The sequence below is a fragment of the Candida dubliniensis genome, chromosome R, assembly GCF_000026945.1.
Source record: "Candida dubliniensis CD36 chromosome R, complete sequence".
Classification (NCBI taxonomy): Eukaryota; Fungi; Ascomycota; class Pichiomycetes; order Serinales; family Debaryomycetaceae; genus Candida; species Candida dubliniensis.
Genome location: NC_012867.1, coordinates 1,429,413 through 1,452,393, shown reverse-complemented (window position 1 = coordinate 1,452,393; position 22,981 = coordinate 1,429,413). Strand labels below are relative to the sequence as shown.

At 33.9% G+C, this 22,981-nt stretch overlaps 13 protein-coding genes and 1 non-coding gene across 14 annotated transcripts; 10 read left to right on the top strand and 4 right to left on the bottom strand. All coding sequences in view use genetic code 12, as the record gives it.

Annotated features, from left to right (window-relative positions):
• Positions 1 to 627: 627 nt before the first annotated feature.
• On the top strand, positions 628 to 2,289 carry CD36_32420 (Dolichyl pyrophosphate Man9GlcNAc2 alpha-1,3-glucosyltransferase, putative; the record flags this gene model as incomplete). The annotated part of the gene is made up of 1 exon (XM_002422156.1): positions 628 to 2,289. One exon carries the CDS (start codon positions 628 to 630, stop codon positions 2,287 to 2,289), a length of 1,662 nt encoding a protein of 553 aa, XP_002422201.1.
• Positions 2,290 to 3,185: 896 nt separating this feature from the next.
• Positions 3,186 to 3,267, top strand: tRNA-Ser (AGA). Its single transcript has one exon. It is a non-coding gene; the product is annotated as a tRNA-Ser (tRNA).
• A 1,118-nt stretch (positions 3,268 to 4,385) lies between these two features.
• On the top strand, positions 4,386 to 6,617 carry CD36_32410 (ferric reductase transmembrane component precursor, putative; the record flags this gene model as incomplete). Its single annotated transcript, XM_002422155.1, has 1 exon — positions 4,386 to 6,617. One exon carries the CDS (start codon positions 4,386 to 4,388, stop codon positions 6,615 to 6,617), a length of 2,232 nt encoding a protein of 743 aa, XP_002422200.1.
• Positions 6,618 to 7,610: 993 nt separating this feature from the next.
• On the top strand, positions 7,611 to 9,482 carry CD36_32400 (phenypyruvate decarboxylase, putative; the record flags this gene model as incomplete). The annotated part of the gene is made up of 1 exon (XM_002422154.1): positions 7,611 to 9,482. One exon carries the CDS (start codon positions 7,611 to 7,613, stop codon positions 9,480 to 9,482), a length of 1,872 nt encoding a protein of 623 aa, XP_002422199.1.
• Positions 9,483 to 9,699: 217 nt separating this feature from the next.
• Positions 9,700 to 9,982, top strand: CD36_32390 (conserved hypothetical protein; the record flags this gene model as incomplete). The annotated part of the gene is made up of 2 exons (XM_002422153.1): positions 9,700 to 9,702; positions 9,770 to 9,982. 2 exons carry the CDS (start codon positions 9,700 to 9,702, stop codon positions 9,980 to 9,982), a joined length of 216 nt encoding a protein of 71 aa, XP_002422198.1.
• Positions 9,983 to 10,054: 72 nt separating this feature from the next.
• Positions 10,055 to 12,193, bottom strand: CD36_32380 (conserved hypothetical protein; the record flags this gene model as incomplete). Its single annotated transcript, XM_002422152.1, has 1 exon — positions 10,055 to 12,193. The coding sequence occupies one exon, from the start codon at positions 12,191 to 12,193 to the stop codon at positions 10,055 to 10,057; it is 2,139 nt and encodes a 712-aa protein (XP_002422197.1).
• Positions 12,194 to 12,677: 484 nt separating this feature from the next.
• CD36_32370 (tyrosine-protein phosphatase, putative) lies at positions 12,678 to 13,520 on the top strand (the record flags this gene model as incomplete). Its single annotated transcript, XM_002422151.1, has 1 exon — positions 12,678 to 13,520. The coding sequence occupies one exon, from the start codon at positions 12,678 to 12,680 to the stop codon at positions 13,518 to 13,520; it is 843 nt and encodes a 280-aa protein (XP_002422196.1).
• A 106-nt stretch (positions 13,521 to 13,626) lies between these two features.
• CD36_32360 (conserved hypothetical protein) lies at positions 13,627 to 14,088 on the bottom strand (the record flags this gene model as incomplete). Its single annotated transcript, XM_002422150.1, has 1 exon — positions 13,627 to 14,088. One exon carries the CDS (start codon positions 14,086 to 14,088, stop codon positions 13,627 to 13,629), a length of 462 nt encoding a protein of 153 aa, XP_002422195.1.
• Positions 14,089 to 14,370: 282 nt separating this feature from the next.
• On the bottom strand, positions 14,371 to 14,781 carry CD36_32350 (histone H3, putative; the record flags this gene model as incomplete). Its single annotated transcript, XM_002422149.1, has 1 exon — positions 14,371 to 14,781. The coding sequence occupies one exon, from the start codon at positions 14,779 to 14,781 to the stop codon at positions 14,371 to 14,373; it is 411 nt and encodes a 136-aa protein (XP_002422194.1).
• Positions 14,782 to 15,688: 907 nt separating this feature from the next.
• Positions 15,689 to 16,006, top strand: CD36_32340 (histone H4, putative; the record flags this gene model as incomplete). The annotated part of the gene is made up of 1 exon (XM_002422148.1): positions 15,689 to 16,006. The coding sequence occupies one exon, from the start codon at positions 15,689 to 15,691 to the stop codon at positions 16,004 to 16,006; it is 318 nt and encodes a 105-aa protein (XP_002422193.1).
• A 700-nt stretch (positions 16,007 to 16,706) lies between these two features.
• CD36_32330 (deacetylase complex subunit, putative) lies at positions 16,707 to 17,783 on the bottom strand (the record flags this gene model as incomplete). Its single annotated transcript, XM_002422147.1, has 2 exons — positions 16,707 to 17,680; positions 17,747 to 17,783. The coding sequence occupies 2 exons, from the start codon at positions 17,781 to 17,783 to the stop codon at positions 16,707 to 16,709; spliced, it is 1,011 nt and encodes a 336-aa protein (XP_002422192.1).
• Positions 17,784 to 18,694: 911 nt separating this feature from the next.
• Positions 18,695 to 19,372, top strand: CD36_32320 (N-acetyl transferase (GNAT family), putative; the record flags this gene model as incomplete). Its single annotated transcript, XM_002422146.1, has 1 exon — positions 18,695 to 19,372. One exon carries the CDS (start codon positions 18,695 to 18,697, stop codon positions 19,370 to 19,372), a length of 678 nt encoding a protein of 225 aa, XP_002422191.1.
• An 899-nt stretch (positions 19,373 to 20,271) lies between these two features.
• CD36_32310 (succinyl-CoA ligase, beta subunit, mitochondrial precursor, putative) lies at positions 20,272 to 21,875 on the top strand (the record flags this gene model as incomplete). The annotated part of the gene is made up of 2 exons (XM_002422145.1): positions 20,272 to 20,304; positions 20,661 to 21,875. The coding sequence occupies 2 exons, from the start codon at positions 20,272 to 20,274 to the stop codon at positions 21,873 to 21,875; spliced, it is 1,248 nt and encodes a 415-aa protein (XP_002422190.1).
• Positions 21,876 to 22,201: 326 nt separating this feature from the next.
• Positions 22,202 to 22,969, top strand: CD36_32290 (proteasome subunit, putative; the record flags this gene model as incomplete). Its single annotated transcript, XM_002422144.1, has 1 exon — positions 22,202 to 22,969. The coding sequence occupies one exon, from the start codon at positions 22,202 to 22,204 to the stop codon at positions 22,967 to 22,969; it is 768 nt and encodes a 255-aa protein (XP_002422189.1).
• Between the last annotated feature and the right edge of the window lie 12 nt (positions 22,970 to 22,981).

Genomic DNA, 22,981 nt, shown 5'->3' with positions numbered 1-22,981 from the left:
TTTCTAGATTTGATATCCCGTAGTAGTGGCCTATTATACTCTTGATCTTTTGATCTTAACATTTAATGTATTTTATTTAGAAGGTTGTTCGTAAGTGTATTGATGATTATGTTTCATTTTCTATAAAGTTTTGTATACTTAAGATAAAAAATTCTGTTATTGGCAGTCAATTGGAACTTGTTCCTTTTTTTGGTAAAAGTTGGTAAAAAAATTGTAGAAAATTTAAACATTATTGGTAAAACATTTTTGTAAGTAAAAGAAAACTAGGGGAAGCTGTGAATTATCACACAATTTTATAAACTAGCAACTGCTGTGCCAGTGTTATATCTATTAAAAACTTTACTAAAGTCTACATCTCTACTGAACTTCCATTCATTTTCTACTACCACTGTCAAGAGTTGCAAAATCACCAACTTCCCTCTGTTTTATTCGTGCAATTGCGACTAAAAAATATATTTTGTTCTGATTTACACGATACACATACTCACTCGCTCACAGACGAAAAAAAAAAAAAAAAAAAAAGAGAACAGAACCTAACCAAAAACTTAACACATACACACAAACTTTGGCAACAACCCAATTATCCGCAATACTGGTTCAAATCCACACATCTAATCATTGAAAGCAATGGCTCGGTCTAAAAAGAAACAATCTGCACCTCAGTTGTCAAAAGAGCCAACACCAGTAGTTTATTCACTGAAAAAACAAGTAGGACAACATTTACGGTCAACTTCAATTTTCAAAAAATCACCAGTATATGATTTACTTCATTATTTTGAAAAAGCACCAGATCAATGGACAGCAAGATATATTTTAATACTTACAGCAGTAATACTTAGAGCAGCAGTAGGGTTAGGGGGTCATCTGGGATATCATACACCACCAATGTTTGGTGATTTTGAAGCACAACGACATTGGATGGAACTCACTATTCATTTACCAATTTCACAATGGTATTATTTTGATTTACAATATTGGGGGTTAGATTATCCTGTATTAACAGCTTATCATTCATATATATGTGGGAAATTAGGTAATTTCATTAACCTGTCGTGGTTTGCCTTGAATACATCTCGCGGATTAGAAACAGATGATATTAGAACTTTTATGAGAATCACAGCAATTATTAGTGAATTGATTATTTATATTCCTTCAATTTTGAAAATAGCTAATATTTTAGGGAAAAAATCTAATATTAATCGAATGGATCAGATCATAATTGCTTTAATAATTATCAATCAACCTCATTTAGTTTTAATTGATCATGGTCATTTCCAATATAATTCTATCATGCTTGGATTTTTCATTTATTCAATAATTGATTTAATTAAAGGCAATTTAATAATGGCTAGTGTTTGGTTTATTAGCTGTATTAATTTTAAACAAATGGGATTGTATTATTCATTATTTATTTTCTTTTATATTTTAAGTCAATTGAATTCCCTAAGTAAATTTTTTTTGGTCGGATTAACAGTGGTAATTACTCAATTCATATATTTATTACCATTTATATGGTTTCATCCCGATTCAATCTTGCAAATTGTCTATAGAGTATTTCCATTTAATCGTGGATTATTTGAAGATAAAGTGGCCAATTTTTGGTGTACAACCAATATTTTGATTAAATATCGGGAAATATTTACTGATGCTTCTCAATTATCAAAATTAACATTGATAGCAACGCTATTGGCAACAATTCCAATTAATTTATTGATTTTCTATAAAATAAAGACCAGTAATAAACCAGTAACAAGAAAATCAGCAGAAACTACGACGACATCGTCATCTTCATCATCATTACCATTGCATATTACCGCTATGATTTATGGGTTTGCATTAAATGCATTATCATTTTATTTATTTTCTTATCAAGTCCATGAAAAATCAATATTAATTGCATTAATCCCCATTTTGTTATTATTGTTAATAAACCCACAACAAGATATAACTATGATTCAATTTATAAACACAGTGGGTACATTTAGTTTATATCCATTATTGAAAAAAGATGGATTAATAATGCAATATTTTGTACTTAATTTCTTAATTAATTGGTTAATTGGATTTGATTTAATAATTTTTAATCCACAAAGGAATTCAAATACCAACAAGAAGAACTTGATCATTTGGATAATTTATTTCATGATGATTATTTATCATATTATTGATTTTACTATTGATCCACCATTGAAATATCCTGATTTATGGGTGATTTTAAACACAACTATATCGTTTGTTGCCTTTGGTTATTTTTGGTTATGGTTAGTGTATAGAATTATTAAATTATAAACTCAATACATACATACAACAATATCTAAAACGTGGATCATGAGGTAGATGACTGCCCAAAATCAAAGTTAGAACCCTACAGTGTAGCTAATTGTATAACCACAAACAATAATATAATTATAACAATCCTAACTAACTATATAACCTAAACTACTATCAATCTCTAATAATAATTAAAAATTATTATTTAGAAATTTTTGCATCCTAGTTTTTTTTGTTCTGTTTTGTTAGTAACCACCTATAGTAATCAAATATACAGAAAGCCAATATAGTGAGGCCAAAAACAATACTTGGAGCACAACAAAACCCTCCAGGTTGTATCATATTCAACCACCACTCTCTATGACTTCCATATTGATACTATAGGCTTTTTCATTTCAATGTTCTTTAAAAAACATGAAATTGGATCCAGGTAAAAAGAAATCATCTTTGCATATTTTCATACTCTGATGACTTTCTTGACAATGTTTAGGATCAGTTTTAATCGTGATGCTGACGGTGATACCATGATGACAAACCCATGCCAGAAAAAACTCGGGCGGAAAAAAAAGTTCATTCAAAAATAACAACGCATGCTTCATGTGCTAGAAGTTAGGTCACAAGTCCATTATCATGTCCCTTCAAAAACGGAAATACAATTGAATCAGATAAAAAAAAAAAAGACATCAGGTGACTTTGATTTGTCCAAGTATATACGACTCAAGAATTTGTCAATTTCAACCAATGACGTAACAGTAAATATTATGACGCATATCAGCTGGGTATCAATACTCGGACTGTATGCGTAATAATTTTTGGAATCAAATGAGTTAATATGTAAAAAGTACTTCTATCTTTTTATTTAGCTGGTTTATGATTGTTTTAGTAAGAATGGGGTTTAAAAATTGCAACAATTTGGCAACTTGTCCGAGTGGTTAAGGAGAAAGATTAGAAATCTTTTGGGCTTTGCCCGCGCAGGTTCGAGTCCTGCAGTTGTCGTTATTTTTTTTTGGACACTATTATAAGGAAATAGTGTATGTATTTCCAAAGCTGATTCTCATTCATATTTAGGGTGTGGCAGATTTATTTATTATTTTTTTTATATAAATTGTTAGACAAGATGATGAAGACAGAAGGGAATGTTTGGAATTAGACATGAAACATTATCATTTTTGCATCTATTTTTATCTGACGCGAAAAAAGACAAAGAATTATAAACTCGTAGATCAATTCTGTTTATGTTGTTGTATATTGTTCAAATATAGTTATCTTTTTTTTTTTTTAATGAGAAATGCATGCTAATTATGAGGATACCCAGACTCATCTAATCACCTATTACTTTTTGTCAAGTCATTATACAAGAGATTTTGCCAAATAGAAGTACATTAATGTTTGCTTGTGTGTTGTCCAGTTTCCTTTTTTTTTCCGTCAGGCCAAGCTAGTGATTGACGTTAGTCAAATTTTCCAGATTAAATTCTCATTCTCATTCTTGACAAATCTCTTTTAGGCAATTCAATATACAAACCAAAAAAGAAAAATTGCAACCTGTTGCAAAATGAGTGATATTTATTTTTTTTTTTTGGAATAAAACGGTCCCAATTGAAATTGAGGATGAATTATCAACATTGATCCTAATTATCATACCATTGTAGGTTGATTCTAAAACCGTTGATCAATAGCAATCCACTATTCTTTTTACAAATCTGCGGGTGGCCATAGCTTTGTTAAGGATTCTTTAAACCAACAGAGTACGAGAAGAACAATAATGAATACTCATCGGTTTTGAAATCACAATATCTACATTCTTTAGCAAAGTCTATCTAAAAAAAAAATAGCCTGATTCTATAGGCTATATGTTGTATTGGTCAATTTTTATTAGAAGATTCTATTTTCATTCTGAAGATGTTGATTAATTGATCATTGTAAATCATTTCATTTGTGTTTTAATTGGTTTGGTCCTTACAAATCCGCCCGTGGACAAACTATGCGTATTTATAATCAATCAGTTCTATAAATAATACGGATTTCGCTAGAAAGTTTTATTTCTCAACGTTGACAAATCTCATTGCAATTACAACTCTTAATCCTCAACATCAACAACGACAATTTTTCTCGTCATGAAACTAATACCATTGACTTTCAGCTTTCTTTTTTTCACATCTGCATTTGCAAAACAACTTCCTGATTTTGATGGCAAAACTTATCAAAGTTATTCTCACTCACGTAGTGTTTATGCATGTCGAATGCATATTCACAAAACTGTGAAAGAATGTTCCACCACTGATATACAGGATTATGGATGTATGTGCACCAATAAAGATGCCATCAGTACATTCATTCAATGCTATGCTTATTTTCAAAAGAATACCACTCAAGCTATTAATTTTTTCGTCAAGTATTGTGACAATTATGGTAACATCACCACCAACATAGACCAAATCACTGATGCTTATGAAGATTTCCTTAATAATGGATCAGATACAACAATTATACCAACCATCAACAGTACCAATCAAATTGATTTTAATTATTCGAAATATGCTTATGGACTTGAAGCCTCAATTGATCAATTTTTAACTAATTGGCAGAGATCATTTTTCTATGGAATGGCCATGTCTTCTTATTGGGGGGTTGTATTACTATTTGGAACAATTTCTAATTGGACCCAATATTTATTCCCAGGGTTAATGACAGATCTTACTGGACCATTTTCTAATTGGTGGAGGAAAAATCTAAGTTTGCCGGCTACATTTGGTTCTAAAAAGACTCAAGAATATACATTTTGGTTTAAATATTTACAAGGATATATGCCATCAAGATTAGAATCAATTATTAATAGTGGATTTTGTTTGGTGGTGATTATTGTCTTGTCAATTAATACCTATTATAGTGTTGGCAATGAAGTTATTTTCACTAATTATGTTGCTCAATTACGATATCTTGCTAATAGAACAGGAATCAATTCCACCATATTAATGCCATTTCTTGTTTTATTTGCTGGGAGAAATAATATCTTACAATGGATTACAAGATGGAATTATGGAGTATTTATGATGTTTCATCGGTTTATTGGTAGAATGATCTTTTTATTTGTTGTTTTACACGCGGTGACATTTAGCATTGCCTTGGGAGTCGATTATTACCCGTTGATGACATTACCATTTATGATTTGGGGGACAATTTCCACTGTTTCCGGTGCCATTATAATGGTTCAAGCAAGTTTATATATAAGAAGAAGATGGTACGAGGTGTTTTTGGGGTTACATATTTTGATGGCATTATTTTTCATGATTGGTGGTTGGGTCCACATTAATTATTTGGGTTACGAATGGTGGGTATTTGTTGCTATTGGATTATGGGGAATTGATAGAATAGTTAGAGTTTTACGAATGATATCTTTTGGGTTCCCTGAAGCTGATGTCACTTTAATGTCTGATGAAACCTTGAAAATTAAAATTCCTAGACCAGAATATTGGGAACCAATACCAGGAGGTCATATTTTCATTACATTTTTAAGAAAAGACTGCTTTTGGCAAAGTCATCCATTTACATTTGCCCCCTCAGTGGAGAATTCCAACACCATAGTTTTATATACCAAGGTCAAACAAGGTGTCACTCGCAAATTATACAATTATCTTGTTACTTGTCCTGGAAGGAGAGCCAAGATTACGGTTGGTGTTGAAGGTCCATATGGTGAATGTTGTGCTGCAGGGAAATCACAAACAGCAGTATTTATTTCTGGAGGAAACGGAGTTCCAGGAATGTTCTCAGAAATTTATGATTTGGCCAAAAGAAGCACACCCGATTCACAGAAACGATTGAAATTGTATTGGACAATTAGAGAATACCGTAGCATTCATTGGTTATATGAAGAATTGAACGAATTGAAAAAATACCACAATGTCGAAGTCACAGTTTTTGTGACAAAACCAGACTCCAACACATATATCAATGAGTTAAATTCAAGAGTTATTCCTGGAAAATATAACAGCACCGATAATTTTGATGGGGCCACCACCTCTGCCACCACTAGTTTATACGAAAAGGCTTCATTCGATGACAAGGCAACCATCGTGGTGACAAATAGAGATCTAACTTCAAAATACGATCCAGATTCGGTTAAAGATGCTATCATTGCCCAATTATCCCATGTTTACTTCCGTGAAGGAAGACCCAAAATAAATACAATTATTAAAGAGGAAATTGAGGATGCACAAGGCTCGATAGCCTTTGTGACATGTGGACATCCAGCAATGGTGGATGATATACGAGCTGAAGTTGTGGGAACGATTGGTAAATACAAAGAAAAGAGAATAGATTATTATGAACAATTAATTGGTTGGGCATAGCATAAGTGGGAGTTGTGTTTTCTTTTTTGATATCCTATTTCATATTAATACTTTTTATATTCACATACTTTATAGAGCGATTCAATTCTGATAGATTTATTAATTTCTTTTAGTTTCAGTAGTTGATCTTAATTATTCTCTTTGGATGACTTTATCTCAGACTTGGCAAGTATATACGGTTTAGACGGGTTGAGTTGTGCTCATTGCTCCGCTTTTCATTGTGCCGTTCCATTTTCCAGCATCAAAACAATAAATCCTAGGTGGCATTTTAGAAAGCAATGATACATTTACACTTTATCCCCCTTCCCCTCTATTTCTTATATATCGAGTGTCGTGTTTTCTTTTTTAGTTGTTGCATGATACAGTTGAAAATTGACGGGATTTTTTCAAGTATATCCCGAACTACTATCGTTCCATGTGTAACCGAATATTGCCGTATTTTTCACCCCTAATGTATTAGTAAATACTTCTACAACTACCAAAGAAGCGACACCTACACAATAAACTTTTATCTCTGTCATGTTCTTGTATTCATCAGACTAGATGTGATTTGATTGTCTAAACTTTCCTGAATTGTATCAGTCCTAAAGAGAAAAGATAAGAAACTAACTTCAACGTGATCAAAGTCTATGTAGAGCTCACTATTTTTTCCCCGTATGTTTATGCAACATTAAAATGCTGGAATCCAATTTCCTTTGATTACCGTCTATAAGCGCTTTTTTTCCAATCTTCAGCCCCCCTATACGTACACACATACAAACCATCTAACCTCTAAAGAACGCTACAGAAAAACCATTGTTTGTTGCAAAACGAAAAACACAAACAATACACTTGAACATACAAATTATTAGGCAACTTTTCCCAGCTTCTCTCTGTTTTCTTCTCTAGTGTAATACATTATCCACCCTATTATAAATAGACCAGAATCTTCTCTCTTCCAATGTTTATACATACCTTCAAATTCTCATATCTTTTATTATCACAACATTTACCATGACTCCAATTCAACAGACGCCTTCGGTTCACAACACTATTGACGGTTCCTCTATCGATTTTCCAAATCAAATTTCACTTGGAGAATATTTATTTTATAGAATCTCCCAAGCTAACCCAATACTTAAATCCATATTTGGTATTCCGGGTGACTTCAATCTCAATTTGTTAGAACATATTTACTCACCAATTATATCCGAAAGGGAGATAAAGTTTATAAATGCATGTAATGAATTGAATTGTGCTTATGCTGCCGATGGTTACTCAAGAGTTATTGGTGGTATGAGTGCTATGATTACAACTTTTGGTGTTGGTGAATTATCAGCTATTAATGGTGTTGCTGGGGCATTCGCAGAACATAGTCCTGTTTTACACATTGTCGGAACCACTTCGATGAAAGATAGATTACGTGCTCCAAATGAAATTTATAATATCCATCACTTGGTACCAAACCATGATCCATTAAAGCCACCTAATCATGATGTATATAAATCCATGGTTAAAAGTATATCAGTTGTTCAAGAATCTTTAGACTATGATACTAGAAATAACTTGATCAAAATTGACAATGTTTTGAAAAAAGTAATTCAAGAGGCAAGACCAGGGTATTTGTTTATCCCTAGTGATGTTCCAGATCTTCCAGTGCCAGTTAACATGTTATTACTGGATCCATTTACTGCTGATACAAGATACACCAATCTGACATTATCAAAAGAAGTATTGGATGAAGTAACTAATGTCATTCTCAATAAATTATATGATGCCAAAAACCCATCAATATTTTCCGATTGCTTAACAACAAGATTTGGATATCAAAATGATCTCAACAGATTTATTGATCAAATCCCAGAAAGCGTCAAATTGTTTACTGCCAATCTTGCTAGAAACTTGGATGAAAGTAGAAGCAATCTTGTTGGTGTATACAATGGGAATGGATCTTCAGATGACAAAACTAAACAGGAATTTGAATCATCTGATTTCATATTAGCTTTAGGGTTTTTCCCCAACGAAATGAATACTGGTGGCCATACATCAAATTTCTCAAAGGTAACAGATGTTGTCATTGTTCACCCAGATTACATTAAAGTCAATCACCAGTTCTATCATATTAAACAAAATGATGGGGAAAGATTATTCACTTTGGGCGAGTTTCTTTGTACCTTGACTGAAAAATTAGACGCATCGAAAATTTCAGTTGAACCTAAAGATATTTATCAATATCAACCTCCACAACAATACACAACATCAAATCTTGACTATATTCCGCAAGGTAAGCTCATTGATCACTTTAACTCCACTCTTAAGCCCAATGATTTATTTATTATAGAAACCCTGTCATTTGTATTTGGATTACCAGATATGAAATTCCCACCAAATTTACAATTGCTTACATCCCCTTATTATGGTTCGATTGGATATGCTATTCCAGCAACTTTTGGAGCTACTCTTGCTGTCAATGATTTGAAATCTGATAGAAGAGTTATTTTAGTTCAAGGTGATGGGGCAGCACAAATGACAGTACAAGAATTATCCAGCTTTGTTAGATATAAGGAGATTCTACCAAACTTGCCACAAATCTATTTGATAAATAATGATGGCTACACCATTGAGCGTAAAATTAAAGGTCCAAACCGATCCTATAATGATATCAATGGTAAATGGAAATGGGGTGATTTACTAAACGTGTTTGGTGGTGTCCAAGGTAAAATGTATGAATCATATGTATTGAAGAATAGTTATGAATTGGATCAATTCTTTAGTGGCAAGACAAAGCCAATGCTGTCCAACAAATTGCAATTTTATGAAATAATTGCTGGTAAATATGATGTTCCTCAAAGAGTTGACAACATGATGTGCATTTCTAAAAAATAAGATTAAATAGCCTTGTATGTAAAGATATACAATAAATGTATAATATTATATGGTCTGCTTTTTAAAATATCTTAGTATTGGCTCAACTAGGTGAGAGAGAGAGAGAGATTGATAAAAGCGCAGCAAAAAATAAAAAAACAGAACACATAAAAATTTTCTTGAAAACAAACCACCCCAAAAGAAGGGATAATACACAATCCAATCTAATCAACTTCCAATGGTATGTTGAATCAAAAAGAATGAATGACCCCTATAATAGTATTTTTGTGGTTACTAACTTTTGATAGTCTGCGTTATTTAATTTTCAATCTTTACTACAGGTAATACTATTATTGATTTGTACATGCACATATGTACATTCTACAGCTCCAGCAATATTAGACAATCGAAAATCAGGTATCCTTAGTGTGTTTTGGAAATTTGCTAGAATCGGTGAAAGATTAAGTCCCTATGTTGCCTTAGGTTGTTTTATTATGGCTTTCAATACTTTAAGTTCATAGAAACTGGGAATCAGAATTTATCAAATGTACAATACATAATTATTAATGTAATAATTTTCAGTTCTATAAATGCTATCTAAACTCATATAATTCATTCATTGAATTGCATAAAACAGGTGCTCTTTCGTTTCCTACCATTTTTTCAAGATTCACTGCATCCCATTTTGAAAACAATATCTTAACCAAAGCTAAATCCAAATCACATTCTTCCTTGAATACAGATTTACCAATAAACCTAATCAATTCTTTGTAAAATAATGGATTTGAAGGTAATCCATACATGATTAATGTCTTGACACCACTTATCTCATATCTTCTGAAATAATGCAATCTTTCTGTGTATAACAATAATTTAATTTTACCACTAGCAAATTCTTGTCTTGTTTTAGTTAATTTTGATTGTGAACTATATTCATCAATAGAGCCAAAAGTAAATTTTGTTGATGTTTTTAAATAATTCTTCACTCGTAAATAATCAAAATACGAAGGGATAAATATCATTATTCCATCTTCATATGAACTAGTCTTGAGCAATGATGGAAGAATGGCATTGATGAAATATTTATAACGAGCGTCTGGATCTTGCAATGGTGATTGACTATCAAATCTTTGGAAAATTTGTTTGATTTTAAGTCCAATGGAATTCATCATACTATTTTCAGAATTTATTATGGGTTTGAATTTAACTTTCCCGGAAAGGTTATGTGATTTACTCGAGATCAAATTGTTGATACTTGGGGTTAGATACTCACAAAATACTAATGTTTGACGTAATAACTTTGCTTGGTCGTTAATCGACCACATACGAATACGACTAAAATCAGCATCATGGAATTCTTTGGGCACTTTGTTAACATATTTCATCACTGTATTGACATGATCCCAGTTTTGCATTTCAATTTGATTACATCTATCAACAATCAATACTTCAATAGATGAAAGAAAATCATATTGTCTTTTCTTCTTGTCAGGGTTTTCTAATATCATAGATAACCCAATTGGAGATGCCAATATAATATCGGAAGAATAAAATGAAGAATACAATTTGAGTGACTTACGAGTAAATTTCAAACCAATACAGAAAAAATCACTATTGTTACCTTTGAAAGCATCTCGAAAATCATCTGGTTTATTTGCCGGTGGAGCTGCTTTAACATAAAATTGGTCATTGAATTTCTTTTTATTTTCTTGTTGTTCAGTTCCTGATAATTTTATTAATTGCTCAACCACCTCATAACAAGAATCCCGTGTGGGCAACATGATCAAAACTTTTGATCTGGTAAAACCTTGATCTCGGAGCTCCAATTCCTCTGAATCCTCCTTGGCGGCGTGTAGTTTGGCAGTATTCTTCAATATTCTATCTCTAGTCTTGAAGATATGATTTAATGCATGCAAAGTATATAGTTTCCTGTAAGACTTGTTTTTGAATGACTTGTATTGGAAATTGACATCCCTATAATTGAGTATCGGATTAATTAATGTTGATTCTAAATCGGTTAATTCAGCACCATATGCTTGTTGGTATGAATCCAATACACGTTTCTTGATGGTATACTCATTCAATTTAGAAGATTTTAATAATGGTGGGTTAATTGGTTCACCTGGGGGTAATTGAACTAACGAAGTAACAGCCAAGTCAGAATATGTTCGTTTATCTACTGTGCACCATTTCTCATTATCTTTCAAAACCAATTTCTCTTCTTTAGCCAAGTAGTCTTCCGTGGGAAGGTTAAAATGCAGCTCAAATGGGTCAGTAGAAAGTCGATTTACGGTATCTTCATCTTCGTTATCACTTTCAGAATCAATTCCATTCTCATCAACATTCTCGTCCTCACCTTCATTTTCGTCTTCCTCAACATTGGCACCAGCGATCTCTTCATCCTCGGAATCAGACGGGTTGGTTCTATCTACTTGTAATGATCCAGAAGTAACATTCTTTGATTTTTCTTTATGCTCTGATTTCAATAAGGTTAACAAGGCAGAATATGCTTTTCCTCGATCATCATAATCTTGTTCACCTACTTCTTCTTCATCAATCTCTTCTTCGGCATTGTCCTCTTCAAAATTGTTATTCACATCCAAGCCATCCTCATGACTCTCGTCTTGTTGTTTTCTGGCAGCTGTACGAGTAACCTTTCTTAACTCCTGCCTTCCGCGTTTCCTGTTATTCTCAGATACACCATTAGACTTTCTTTTAAACTGTTTAGCCATTGTGTGAGGGAATTGTTACCACGTATTGATGTATTACTTGTGATAATGATTTTGCATCTACTAGTTCCGAGCTAAACAAAAAAAAAATTTACCTGCGATGATGCTTTACTGTCTAATCGGAAAGAACACACGACCTTTTTTTTTTTTGGTCAACTGTTTCTTCAATTTGACATAGCAAATCGAGCGACCGTTAGCTAATCACAGTTTAGAGAAAGAATATTTAACATGAACTTGAGAATATAACATACACCAGAAGCAGATATAAAAATAAAATCAAACTAGAGAAACGGACAATTCAAGTGTGGAAAGTTCTAGCATATACAACCAATTTCCCAATCTCCTCCACCAACAAGCTTTTTTGTTTAGTTTAGTTTACTTCAACGATCTTTCGTTCCTTTGGCAGTTTTTTTTTTTTTTGCTTTTGTCAACATTGGACTTGGCATAGCATTAGTGAAACTTATTTTCCATTCCCCCACAACTAAGAATGTCCGATTTTATGGATGATCCATTCCAGATGGATGAAGAAATACCTTCTAAGAAAGACCCTATACCGTCTGAGGAGAGATCTTTACCGATTCCTGAAACTGCTACAATAGGCAGGGACATATCTCCCCTGTATCCAACCCCACCAAATATTCACTACGACAATAAAGTGATACGGTCAAAATTGGACCAACTAAAACTAGAGGAGAATACTGGAGGTACCAATACTACCACCGAAGAAGAAGGGGAAAAATACGAAGAAGATATTGATGACAAGTTGGATATGTCCTTACAAGCGAAATTAAGATTGGAGTATGAGAATTGTTTAGATTATGATAAACCATTAACCCCACCAGAGAATTTTGCCCCGGTGATAAATAAAATCTATAGATCCTCATTCCCACAACCAAATAATTTTGCTTTTTTGAAGAAATTAAAATTGAAATCTATATTATGTCTTATACCAGAAGATTATCCCCATTTACAACAAGAATTTATTAAAAATGAAAACATTAAATTATTCCAACTTGGAATGTCAGGTAATAAGGAACCATTTGTGAAAATATCAGCAGATTTGATTACAGAGGCAGTAAAGATAGTGCTAAACCCGGAAAACCAACCAATTTTAATTCATTGTAACCGTGGCAAACATAGAACAGGTTGTCTTGTTGGAGTGATTAGAAAACTACAAAACTGGTCGTTGACACTTATATTTGACGAATATAGAAAATTTGCATGTCCCAAGGAACGTCCCATGGATCAACAATTTATTGAACTATATGACGATACGGAAATTTTAGAGCATTGTTATGAATATGATTTGTTGCCATTGAAATGGGATTAATGATAGATTTTGTTTTTTATTTTATTTTATTTTATTTATCTTTTGTTTCGTTTTGGTTTATTTTGTTTTACATTATATAAATATACATATTACATTAGTATTCTGTTTACTTGAACGGGCTATTTTTGCTCCAGAAAAATTCCCTTCCATAGAGGCCTGTATTAACTAATGCTAACCCACTAAGTCCAAGTGGGGTTATTCTCCCTTTGAATATATTCAGGACGGATGCTTTACCATTGACCATAAGGTACAACACCAGCCATGCAAAATTGAATCCACTAGCATTCACAGGATCGCCATCATACATCATCCATGCACCTAAGAGTGACGCTCCTCCAAATGTAAAGCAAGATGATCGTGTTGGTCTGGCAATAGCCACTTTACGACCCAATTTGAATGCACCACTACCACCACCACCACCACCATTGGCACTGACTTCTACTGGGGTAGCGTTGGTACCAAATAATCCTTTAAGAACAAGAGACCCTCCTAATACAGCAGCAGGAATTGGTGATATAGATAATTTATCAATTGTATCATAAATAGAATTATTCAGAGGTGTTGCCATCTTGTTTAATATGCTAAATCGTTGTTATGTTAAATGGGTTTTTAGTTAAACCAGAGGACGTAAAAAAAAATTGCTGGTACAAATAGCAATCATATTCCATGGTCGCGCAAGACACTACCAAATGTCCAATAGGTGCACTTTTTCTTACATGTTTTCCATATTGCTATCACTAATATACATAAATCTATTCTGATTATTTGATTCGTTAAACTAATATACACTTTTATTTATTATACAAATTTGGTTCTTTTTCATTTAAATTTCCGTCAAGGAAGTAAAATCCTAAGATCTTTCACCTCTTAATCTTCTAGCTAATTGCATATCTTTCTTTTGGATGGTAACTCTCTTGGCATGGATAGCACACAAGTTAGTGTCTTCGAATAAACCAACCAAGTAAGCTTCAACAGCTTCTTGTAAAGCACCAATAGCAGAAGATTGGAATCTCAAATCAGTTTTGAAATCTTGAGCAATTTCTCTGACTAATCTTTGGAATGGTAATTTTCTGATTAACAATTCAGTGGATTTTTGGAATCTTCTAATTTCTCTCAAGGCAACAGTACCTGGCTTATATCTGTGTGGTTTCTTGACACCACCAGTAGATGGAGCAGATTTTCTAGCAGCTTTAGAAGCTAATTGTTTTCTTGGGGCTTTACCACCAGTGGATTTTCTTGCTGTTTGTTTTGTTCTAGCCATTGTGAATGTTGATAATTCGATAAGATATGATTAAAAAAAAAAAAGAAGAAAAATAAAAAAAAATTGGTAACCTTATGAATGGGATCAAAGGAGTTTAAATATTGATTTGTTGATTTGTTGTTTTGGGGAATTCTTTAATTCTGTGTAAGTAACGTAGTGTGAGTGTTTCTCTTTTTTGCAGTTTCTTTCTCTTCTCTCTTCTCTTTTCTCTCTCTCGCGGTCTCTCGCGTGTTGGTAGTGAAGGTGTTTTCTTCGTTTCCTAGTGTCTTTAATGCTCGACTGAAGAACACAAGCGCGCCCAAAAAAACTCTTTTGTTGCTAAGAAAAGAAACGCTTGTTCTCTCTCTTGTGCACAGAATACGCCAGGCAGTACTAAAGAGGTACGCCACACTGCAAGAAAAGTGCAAATATACTGTTCTCCAGATTACAAACTCCCCCTATAATAATGATATAACCTTTCAATTATCAAGATTGAAGTATTTTATTGGTGTTAAACCGTGTAAAGTAATAGGACTGTTCAGAACTCTTGATAAATAACAGTCTTTTCTATCACAGAAAAGATTCAATTTGTTGGTTTCGCAGACTCAGTTTTACGCTCACCACACAAAAAAGATTGTCCTTTTCTTTCTTGATCTTTATCTTCATGCTCTCGTTTTCGCGCACCACCAGAAACTAAAACATAAATTCGTTTTGCACATTACACCAATAGACCAAGACACACAAAGATCACGTTTTGGATAGTTGTCCCATCAAAGCGATTTGAACTATAAATATATTACTCTTTCCTCATATTTTTCTGCTTTGATTATTATTTTTTTTTTTCTCTTTTATTTATCAACTAAGTTTTTCATTGAAGCTTTAATTTTCTCCATTTAAAACTTTTATACTTATTAATTATTAATCAACAATGTCTGGTACCGGTAGAGGAAAAGGTGGTAAAGGTTTAGGAAAAGGTGGTGCTAAACGTCACAGAAAAATTTTGAGAGACAACATTCAAGGTATTACAAAACCAGCTATCAGAAGATTGGCCAGAAGAGGTGGTGTCAAACGTATTTCTGCTTTGATTTATGAAGAAGTCAGAGTTGTCTTGAAACAATTCTTGGAAAACGTTATCAGAGATGCTGTTACTTACACTGAACATGCTAAAAGAAAAACTGTCACTTCATTGGATGTTGTTTACGCTTTGAAGAGACAAGGTAGAACCTTGTATGGTTTCGGTGGTTAGAGAATATTTTCTTTCTACATTGATGTTTTTCGATTCATGATTACTGTATTTTTAGATATGTATATTAGGTAATAAATTAGTTTTATTCGGTTTTAACTTTGAATTGATTTGAATTGTAGTATGATATATTGTTGGTCTCATTTGATTGAAGCAAATTATTTTTTTGGTATCTTATTTCCGCCAAATTTTTACAAAATATCATCCGATTAAATGGTCTTTTATTTCAGTCTGTTTTAAAAACTGAATACCAAAAATAGTACCAATCTACACCAAAAGTACTCCTTGGCTTCTATGGTCAAGCAAGAATTGACACCTAAAATCTAGAGATGTCTGTGATGTTTCATATACATCGCCACATAGTTTGTTCAGTTAAAACAACTGTATAGTGTCAATCATGGAATATGGAAAACATCAGACCAATAAACAAAACTGTGCTTTCAACTTAACCAAATAACCCTCCTTTTATGGTTAGATAACAAGCAATAATAAAAAATTGCCATGTTTTTCATTGCACTCTTTTTTTGCGGTGCTTGCTCAATCTCGTGTCCCATCTCGGAATTAACCTTGTTTCGTTCCGGAACTTACATCTCACAGAGGTTTTTTTCCTCCTCCTCACACTCTCCATCGTAACTTACAATAACAACTACAATTATAACAAAAAAGACAATTACATAATTTATTACAATAAAGAATTCTAATCCTAATCTTTCTTAACAATTGCATTCCGTAGTAAGGTTAAATCCTCATTTAGCTCCTCAGGTTTTAACCCTTGTGGACCAACGAAATGTTTATTGCTACCTCTGGTCTGGACCTTGTGGTGGCCAACTCCTCCACCGTTCTTTGCCGTTAGGTTTAAGGAAGCTCCCCCATCATCGTTCTCCATGATCAAAATATTTAAAGTATCATAATCTTTATCGCTCAAATTGGATTCATACCCACTAGTGGCATTCCCGTTTTGTCGAGTGCTGGGATGGTTATTTAGTGGCATACCACTAGTGGTGCCTGAACTCATTTCATCATTTGAACTATACCTGGTGGCATATATTCTTCTTCTTTTTCCTGCCGATGAGTACCCGCCATTATAAACCGACGAAACATTATCGGCAGATCCAATACCACCACCACCATCAGACAAGTCTGCTGCTTCCCCAACACTAAATCTTCCTGCCAATTCACGTTTCCTTAGTGATCTTCTATCACTGGCATTTAACTCGGCTATTGCCACAGAGTTGAATGCTTGATTCGTGGGGTCCTCGGGATTCACCCAACTTTTGCCATTTACTAAATTCACCAAAAATTTATCTTCTTTCAAATGTTTGATTTGTTGTTGTAATTTGTCATACAATTTTTCTTTTATCAATTTTATCATTTTATCATGTTGCTCTTTAGCTCGATCCAAATCTTCTTGATATTCACTTTCTATTCGTTTGACTTGATATTCCTCCCATAATCGTAATTTTGTCAATTCATAATCTCGAATTTCTTCCAAATTCATTTTTTTGTATAAAAACTCTTCATTGCTTCCCTGTTGTAATGTGGCTAACTTGTTTTGTAATTCATGTAACAGATTTCTATAAAATATATCTCTATCATTTTTAAATGTCGATTCCAATTTATTTAATCTACTTGCTATATTGGTTCGTTTCTTATCTCGTTTGTTTTGGGGTGGTTGAGCTACAAGACAGACACGTTTGTTAGTAAACAGACTTGTTGACAAGATTGGGAAAAGTCAATACATACTTTCATGGATGGTACCATTCTTTCGTGAATCTTCCATATTGCTATAATAATTTCCTGACAATATATAAACAAACAAAAAAAGGAGAAGTATATATATATATATCTAGATTAAGTTGTTGTTCTGGTTTCTTTATAAAAAAAAAAAAATCAAACTCAACAAAAATCTGTGGATAAAGAGAAATTTCTATGCCATGGATGGAGTAGCAGTAGTGACTTCTATTCTTCGAAAAAAATAACAATTTTATATACAGGAACAAACAAACAAAAATCAGCTTGATGATGATGTTTTTCTTTTTTTGCTTTATTATAGATATGCTTATTGTCTGTCATCACATGGATTTACCAACAACAACAACAATGTTAAAAGAGAAGATTTTATCATTTTCCTAGGGTTGAACCGAAAACTTGTTTTGTAGGACATAGAACCAGAGTGAGGAATTTGATTATTATTGCAGGAGGGAGACAAGTAAGGGATATATACTCTAATTTACCCCAGTTACAACAACATTAAATTTCAATCGAAAGTCATCTCACAAACCTGCTACTACGGATTGCCTGCTGACTTGGTTATATAAATGAGATATGATTTGTTTGTTTTCAAATTTTTCGAAGATCCCATTCCAATGACGACAGCAGAATTTTGAACTTTTGAGCATAGTAATTATGAACAACACAACTAGCCGCTTCCCCTTCTGATTATATAAAATGAGTCAACGTGTTTAATTTGTCTTATCCAAGAATCTTGTTATCACCCCAAAGTACCTGAAATATTTGTTTTGTCATATTTCCGTTTTCGGTAGTATGTACCCGTAAACCAATAATGAGTGCCAACTGAAAAATCTCGATAAACTATATAGAGCTGAGTCATTGCCCGATTGTTTTTTTTTTTTTTTTCCTTTATTTTAGGTCTTAATAAAAATTCATAACAACCCTGTACTAGTTTCAGTAATGAACTCTGAAGAAATTTTTGACTCAGTTAAGGATCTCCCATTTGCTGATGGTAACTTTAACGCCACTCCAAAAGTCAAGGAACCAACGATAAGTTTCAAGTTGTCCAAGGATGCTACCAAAACCGTGACTTTGTTCAACATTCACGATCACAAAAGTGTTCCATCCAATTTGATAAAAGTGCTTGAAAATGAGTTCAATTATGTGGTTGAAGAAGGTAGGACATATCCTTATCACAGTATAGTGGAAGGGGAAGCGTTTGTGAAATATTGGTTTACTCATTTTGTAGCGGTGTTACTACAAGGGGAATACAAGACATTCGAAGAATTGGGTGATTTGTCAACAGAACAATGGAAAAATATTTTTTTGGGGACCTTTTATGTTAAACCAAACTATACTGGCAGATGTTCCCATGTCTGTAATGCCGGCTTTATAGTAAATCATGAGAAACGAGGGCTCGGATTGGGTAAGGAATTGGGTAAAAAGTATCTTCAAGTTGCACCAGAATTGGGATATGTTTATTCTGTGTTCAATTTAGTATTTGAAACAAATGTTGCCAGTTTGAAGATCTGGGATTCACTTGGGTTTGATAGAATCGGTTATGTTAAAAATGTGGCAGTATTAAAAGGAGAGAATAAACTAGTTGGGGCATACATGTATGGGAAAGATTTACAATAAAGTTGGTATAGATATTTTTAATAAAAGGGGGCCAACAAAAAAGGGTTGAAGAAGTTGATACTTTGAGTTTGTCTATAATTCGATGGCTCATTGGACACAATCCATAGAGAATTAATTTATTTTTTGGAGCTATCTCTTCCGTCAAAATCTGGTTTCATTAGTATAGAATCTAAAAACTGTGCGACTCTGCCATAACCGAGGCTCTACCTTTAAACCGAGACCCCTATTTTGTAGTTAATCTACAGAAAATTTCCAGCCCAACTTCCTGTGTCATAGTGTGACTACTGCTCTATATAAAAAAACATATCTCCTATAATCTCTCTCTATTATAGCATCCTGACCAATTACCAATGGGTGAAATTATTTCTTCTTCTACGCTGTTGAATATTTTTTTTTGTGCGTGTGTGTGTGGAAAACATCTCCCCGCAACCCGGAAACTACAGGAATTGGCCAAACAATGTGCTTTATTTGCACCAAACAATACTTTTGAACGGAGACTTACTTTCCTGGAGATAACAAGAACCAGTTATAAGGAATCTTTTCAATTTATCTATCTCATTTGACTTACCAAGTTTTGCAGTTCAATTGAAGTTTGGTTTGCCATCAGGGATTTCTCACATACGGCACAACCATGTGCGACATTCTCCAAAGGGAAAGATTTCATCTCTTTAGTTTTAACATTTCTGTCAAAGTAGTCTCTTTGTTTGCGAGCGAACACAAACAGGAGGAGCAGACAAAAAAAATACAAACATACATATCCACCAGGCCCAAAAAAAAGGTAAACGTTGGAATTTTTTCTTGTCCATTTTTTTTCCACTTTCTCCTACTCTTTTTTTTTTTTTCGTTTCTCTATAATCATCATCACTAGTATTACCTATTCATAATTTATATTTTCAACAATGTTGTCAAGATCATTTGCCCGTATTTCAAGAGTATGTCAGTTTTCAGTTTGAATTTCCGTGATTCGGGTCAAGAAGGGACAGAAAAAAAAGAGTAACTTTTCAAATGAGAAGAGGAGAAATAGATACATACCTCGGGGTGAATCCTCCCACCAACAAGTGGCCATTGCAAGGAACCAGAAGTCATACATATCTATGAAGCAATTGGCAATGACCAATCCACCAACTAGTCCCCAAATGAGAGAGGAACATTGCAAACTAGATTTTCCTCATGACGTATCTGATTAGAATAGTATTTTTTTTGTCCTTCTTTGTTCCCCCCGTCTAAACAAAAAATCAGCCAATTATTGCCCCCCCCGAGTTCAATTACTAACCCCCATTGTTATTAGTCTGCTGCTCAACAAAAGAGATTTTTGTCTTTGCATGAATACCGTTCCGCCGCTTTATTGAGCGAATACGGTGTTCCAATTCCAAAAGGTTACCCAGCCACCACTCCAGAAGGCGCTTATGATGCTGCCAAAAAGTTGGGTACCAATGAATTAGTTATCAAAGCACAAGCTTTAACTGGTGGTCGTGGTAAAGGTCACTTTGACTCTGGTTTGCAAGGTGGTGTTAAATTGATCTCTTCCGCAGAAGAAGCCAAAGACTTGGCTAGCCAAATGTTAAATCACAAATTGATCACCAAACAAACTGGTGCTGCTGGTAAAGAAGTAACCGCTGTTTACATTGTTGAGAGAAGAGATGCTGCTTCTGAAGCCTATGTTGCCATCTTGATGGACAGAGCTCGTCAAACCCCAGTTATTGTCGCTTCTGCCCAAGGTGGTATGGACATTGAAGGTGTTGCTGCCAAAGACCCATCTGCTATTAAAACTTTCCCAGTTCCTTTGGAAGAAGGTGTTTCTGATTCCTTGGCCACTGAAATAGCCGGTGCTTTAGGATTCACCCAAGATGCCATCCCAGAAGCTGCCAAAACCATCCAATCATTGTACAAATGTTTCATTGAACGTGACTGTACCCAAGTTGAAATCAATCCTTTATCTGAAACTCCCGACCACAAGGTCTTGGCCATGGATGCCAAATTAGGTTTCGATGACAATGCCTCTTTCCGTCAAGAAGAAGTGTTCTCATGGAGAGACCCAACCCAAGAAGATCCTCAAGAAGCTGAAGCCAGTAAATATGGATTGAACTTTATCAAATTGGATGGTAACATTGCCAACATTGTCAATGGTGCTGGTTTGGCCATGGCTACTATGGACATTATCAAATTATACGGTGGTGAACCAGCTAACTTCTTGGACTGTGGTGGTACTGCTACTCCAGAAACCATTGAAAAAGCTTTTGAATTGATCTTGTCAGATCCAAAAGTTAACGGTATTTTCGTCAACATCTTTGGTGGTATTGTCAGATGTGATTATGTTGCCAAAGGTTTGATTGCTGCCACCAAGAACTTCAAATTGGACATTCCAGTTGTTGTCAGATTACAAGGTACTAATTTGGCTGAAGCTAAAGAATTAATTGAAAACTCTGGTTTGAAATTATATGCTTTCGAAGATTTGGACCCAGCTGCTGAAAAAATTGTCCAATTGGCTCCAAAGAACAATTAAATGTGATTACAAAAAAAAAAAAAAAAGCTATCTAAGATATTGTTCCAAAAGAAGTTGATAGATTTATATAGTTGCCTAATATTATTATATGCGTTGAGTTAAACTCTGTATTCATCCTATGCATGCTTGATGCTAAACTTGAGGCAACAACAATAAAGCCTTGTCGTGCGATGGTGGTCAAAATATAGCATTCTCTCATTTTGTTGGTGGCAACAAAAACAACCAAAGAGAAAAAAAACAGAAGCAGGAAATATCTTGAAACAATTAGTTGACGTGAAGCTAACGATTTTTCTGTCTTCAATTGCATTTTTTTAATTAGACCAAATATGTTTTTAACAAGAAGTGAATATGATCGTGGTGTTTCTACTTTTTCACCAGAAGGTAGATTATTCCAAGTCGAATATTCCCTTGAAGCAATTAAATTAGGATCTACTGCCATAGGTATATCAACTAGTGAAGGTGTGATATTAGGGGTTGAAAAAAGAGTCACTTCATCATTATTAGAATCTTCTTCCATTGAAAAAATTGTTGAAATAGATCATCATATTGGTTGTGCCATGAGTGGGTTAACAGCTGATGCCAGATCGATGATTGATCATGCTCGAGTATCTAGTTTAACTCATAATTTATACTATGATGAAGACATTGGAGTTGAAAGTTTGACCCAAAGTGTATGTGACTTGGCCTTACGTTTTGGAGAAGGTGCTGGTGGTGAAAAGAGATTGATGTCTAGACCTTTTGGGGTGGCATTGTTAATTGCAGGAGTAGACAAAGAAAAGGGCCCACAATTGTATCATGCAGAACCATCAGGTACGTTTTATAGATACGAGGCCAAAGCCATTGGTTCTGGTAGTGAAGGTGCTCAAGCAGAATTGAATAACGAATATCACAAGTCTTTGACATTGAAGGAAGCCGAGTTATTGGCTTTGAAAATATTGAAACAAGTGATGGAAGAAAAATTGGATTGCAAGAATGCTCAATTGGCCAGTGTTACTAAAGATGGTGGTTTCCAAATTTACAGTGACGAAAAAACCGACGCCATAATTAAAGAGTTAAATGCTCAAGCTACTGACGAAGATACTGTCATAAGCTAGGCAGATTTTTTC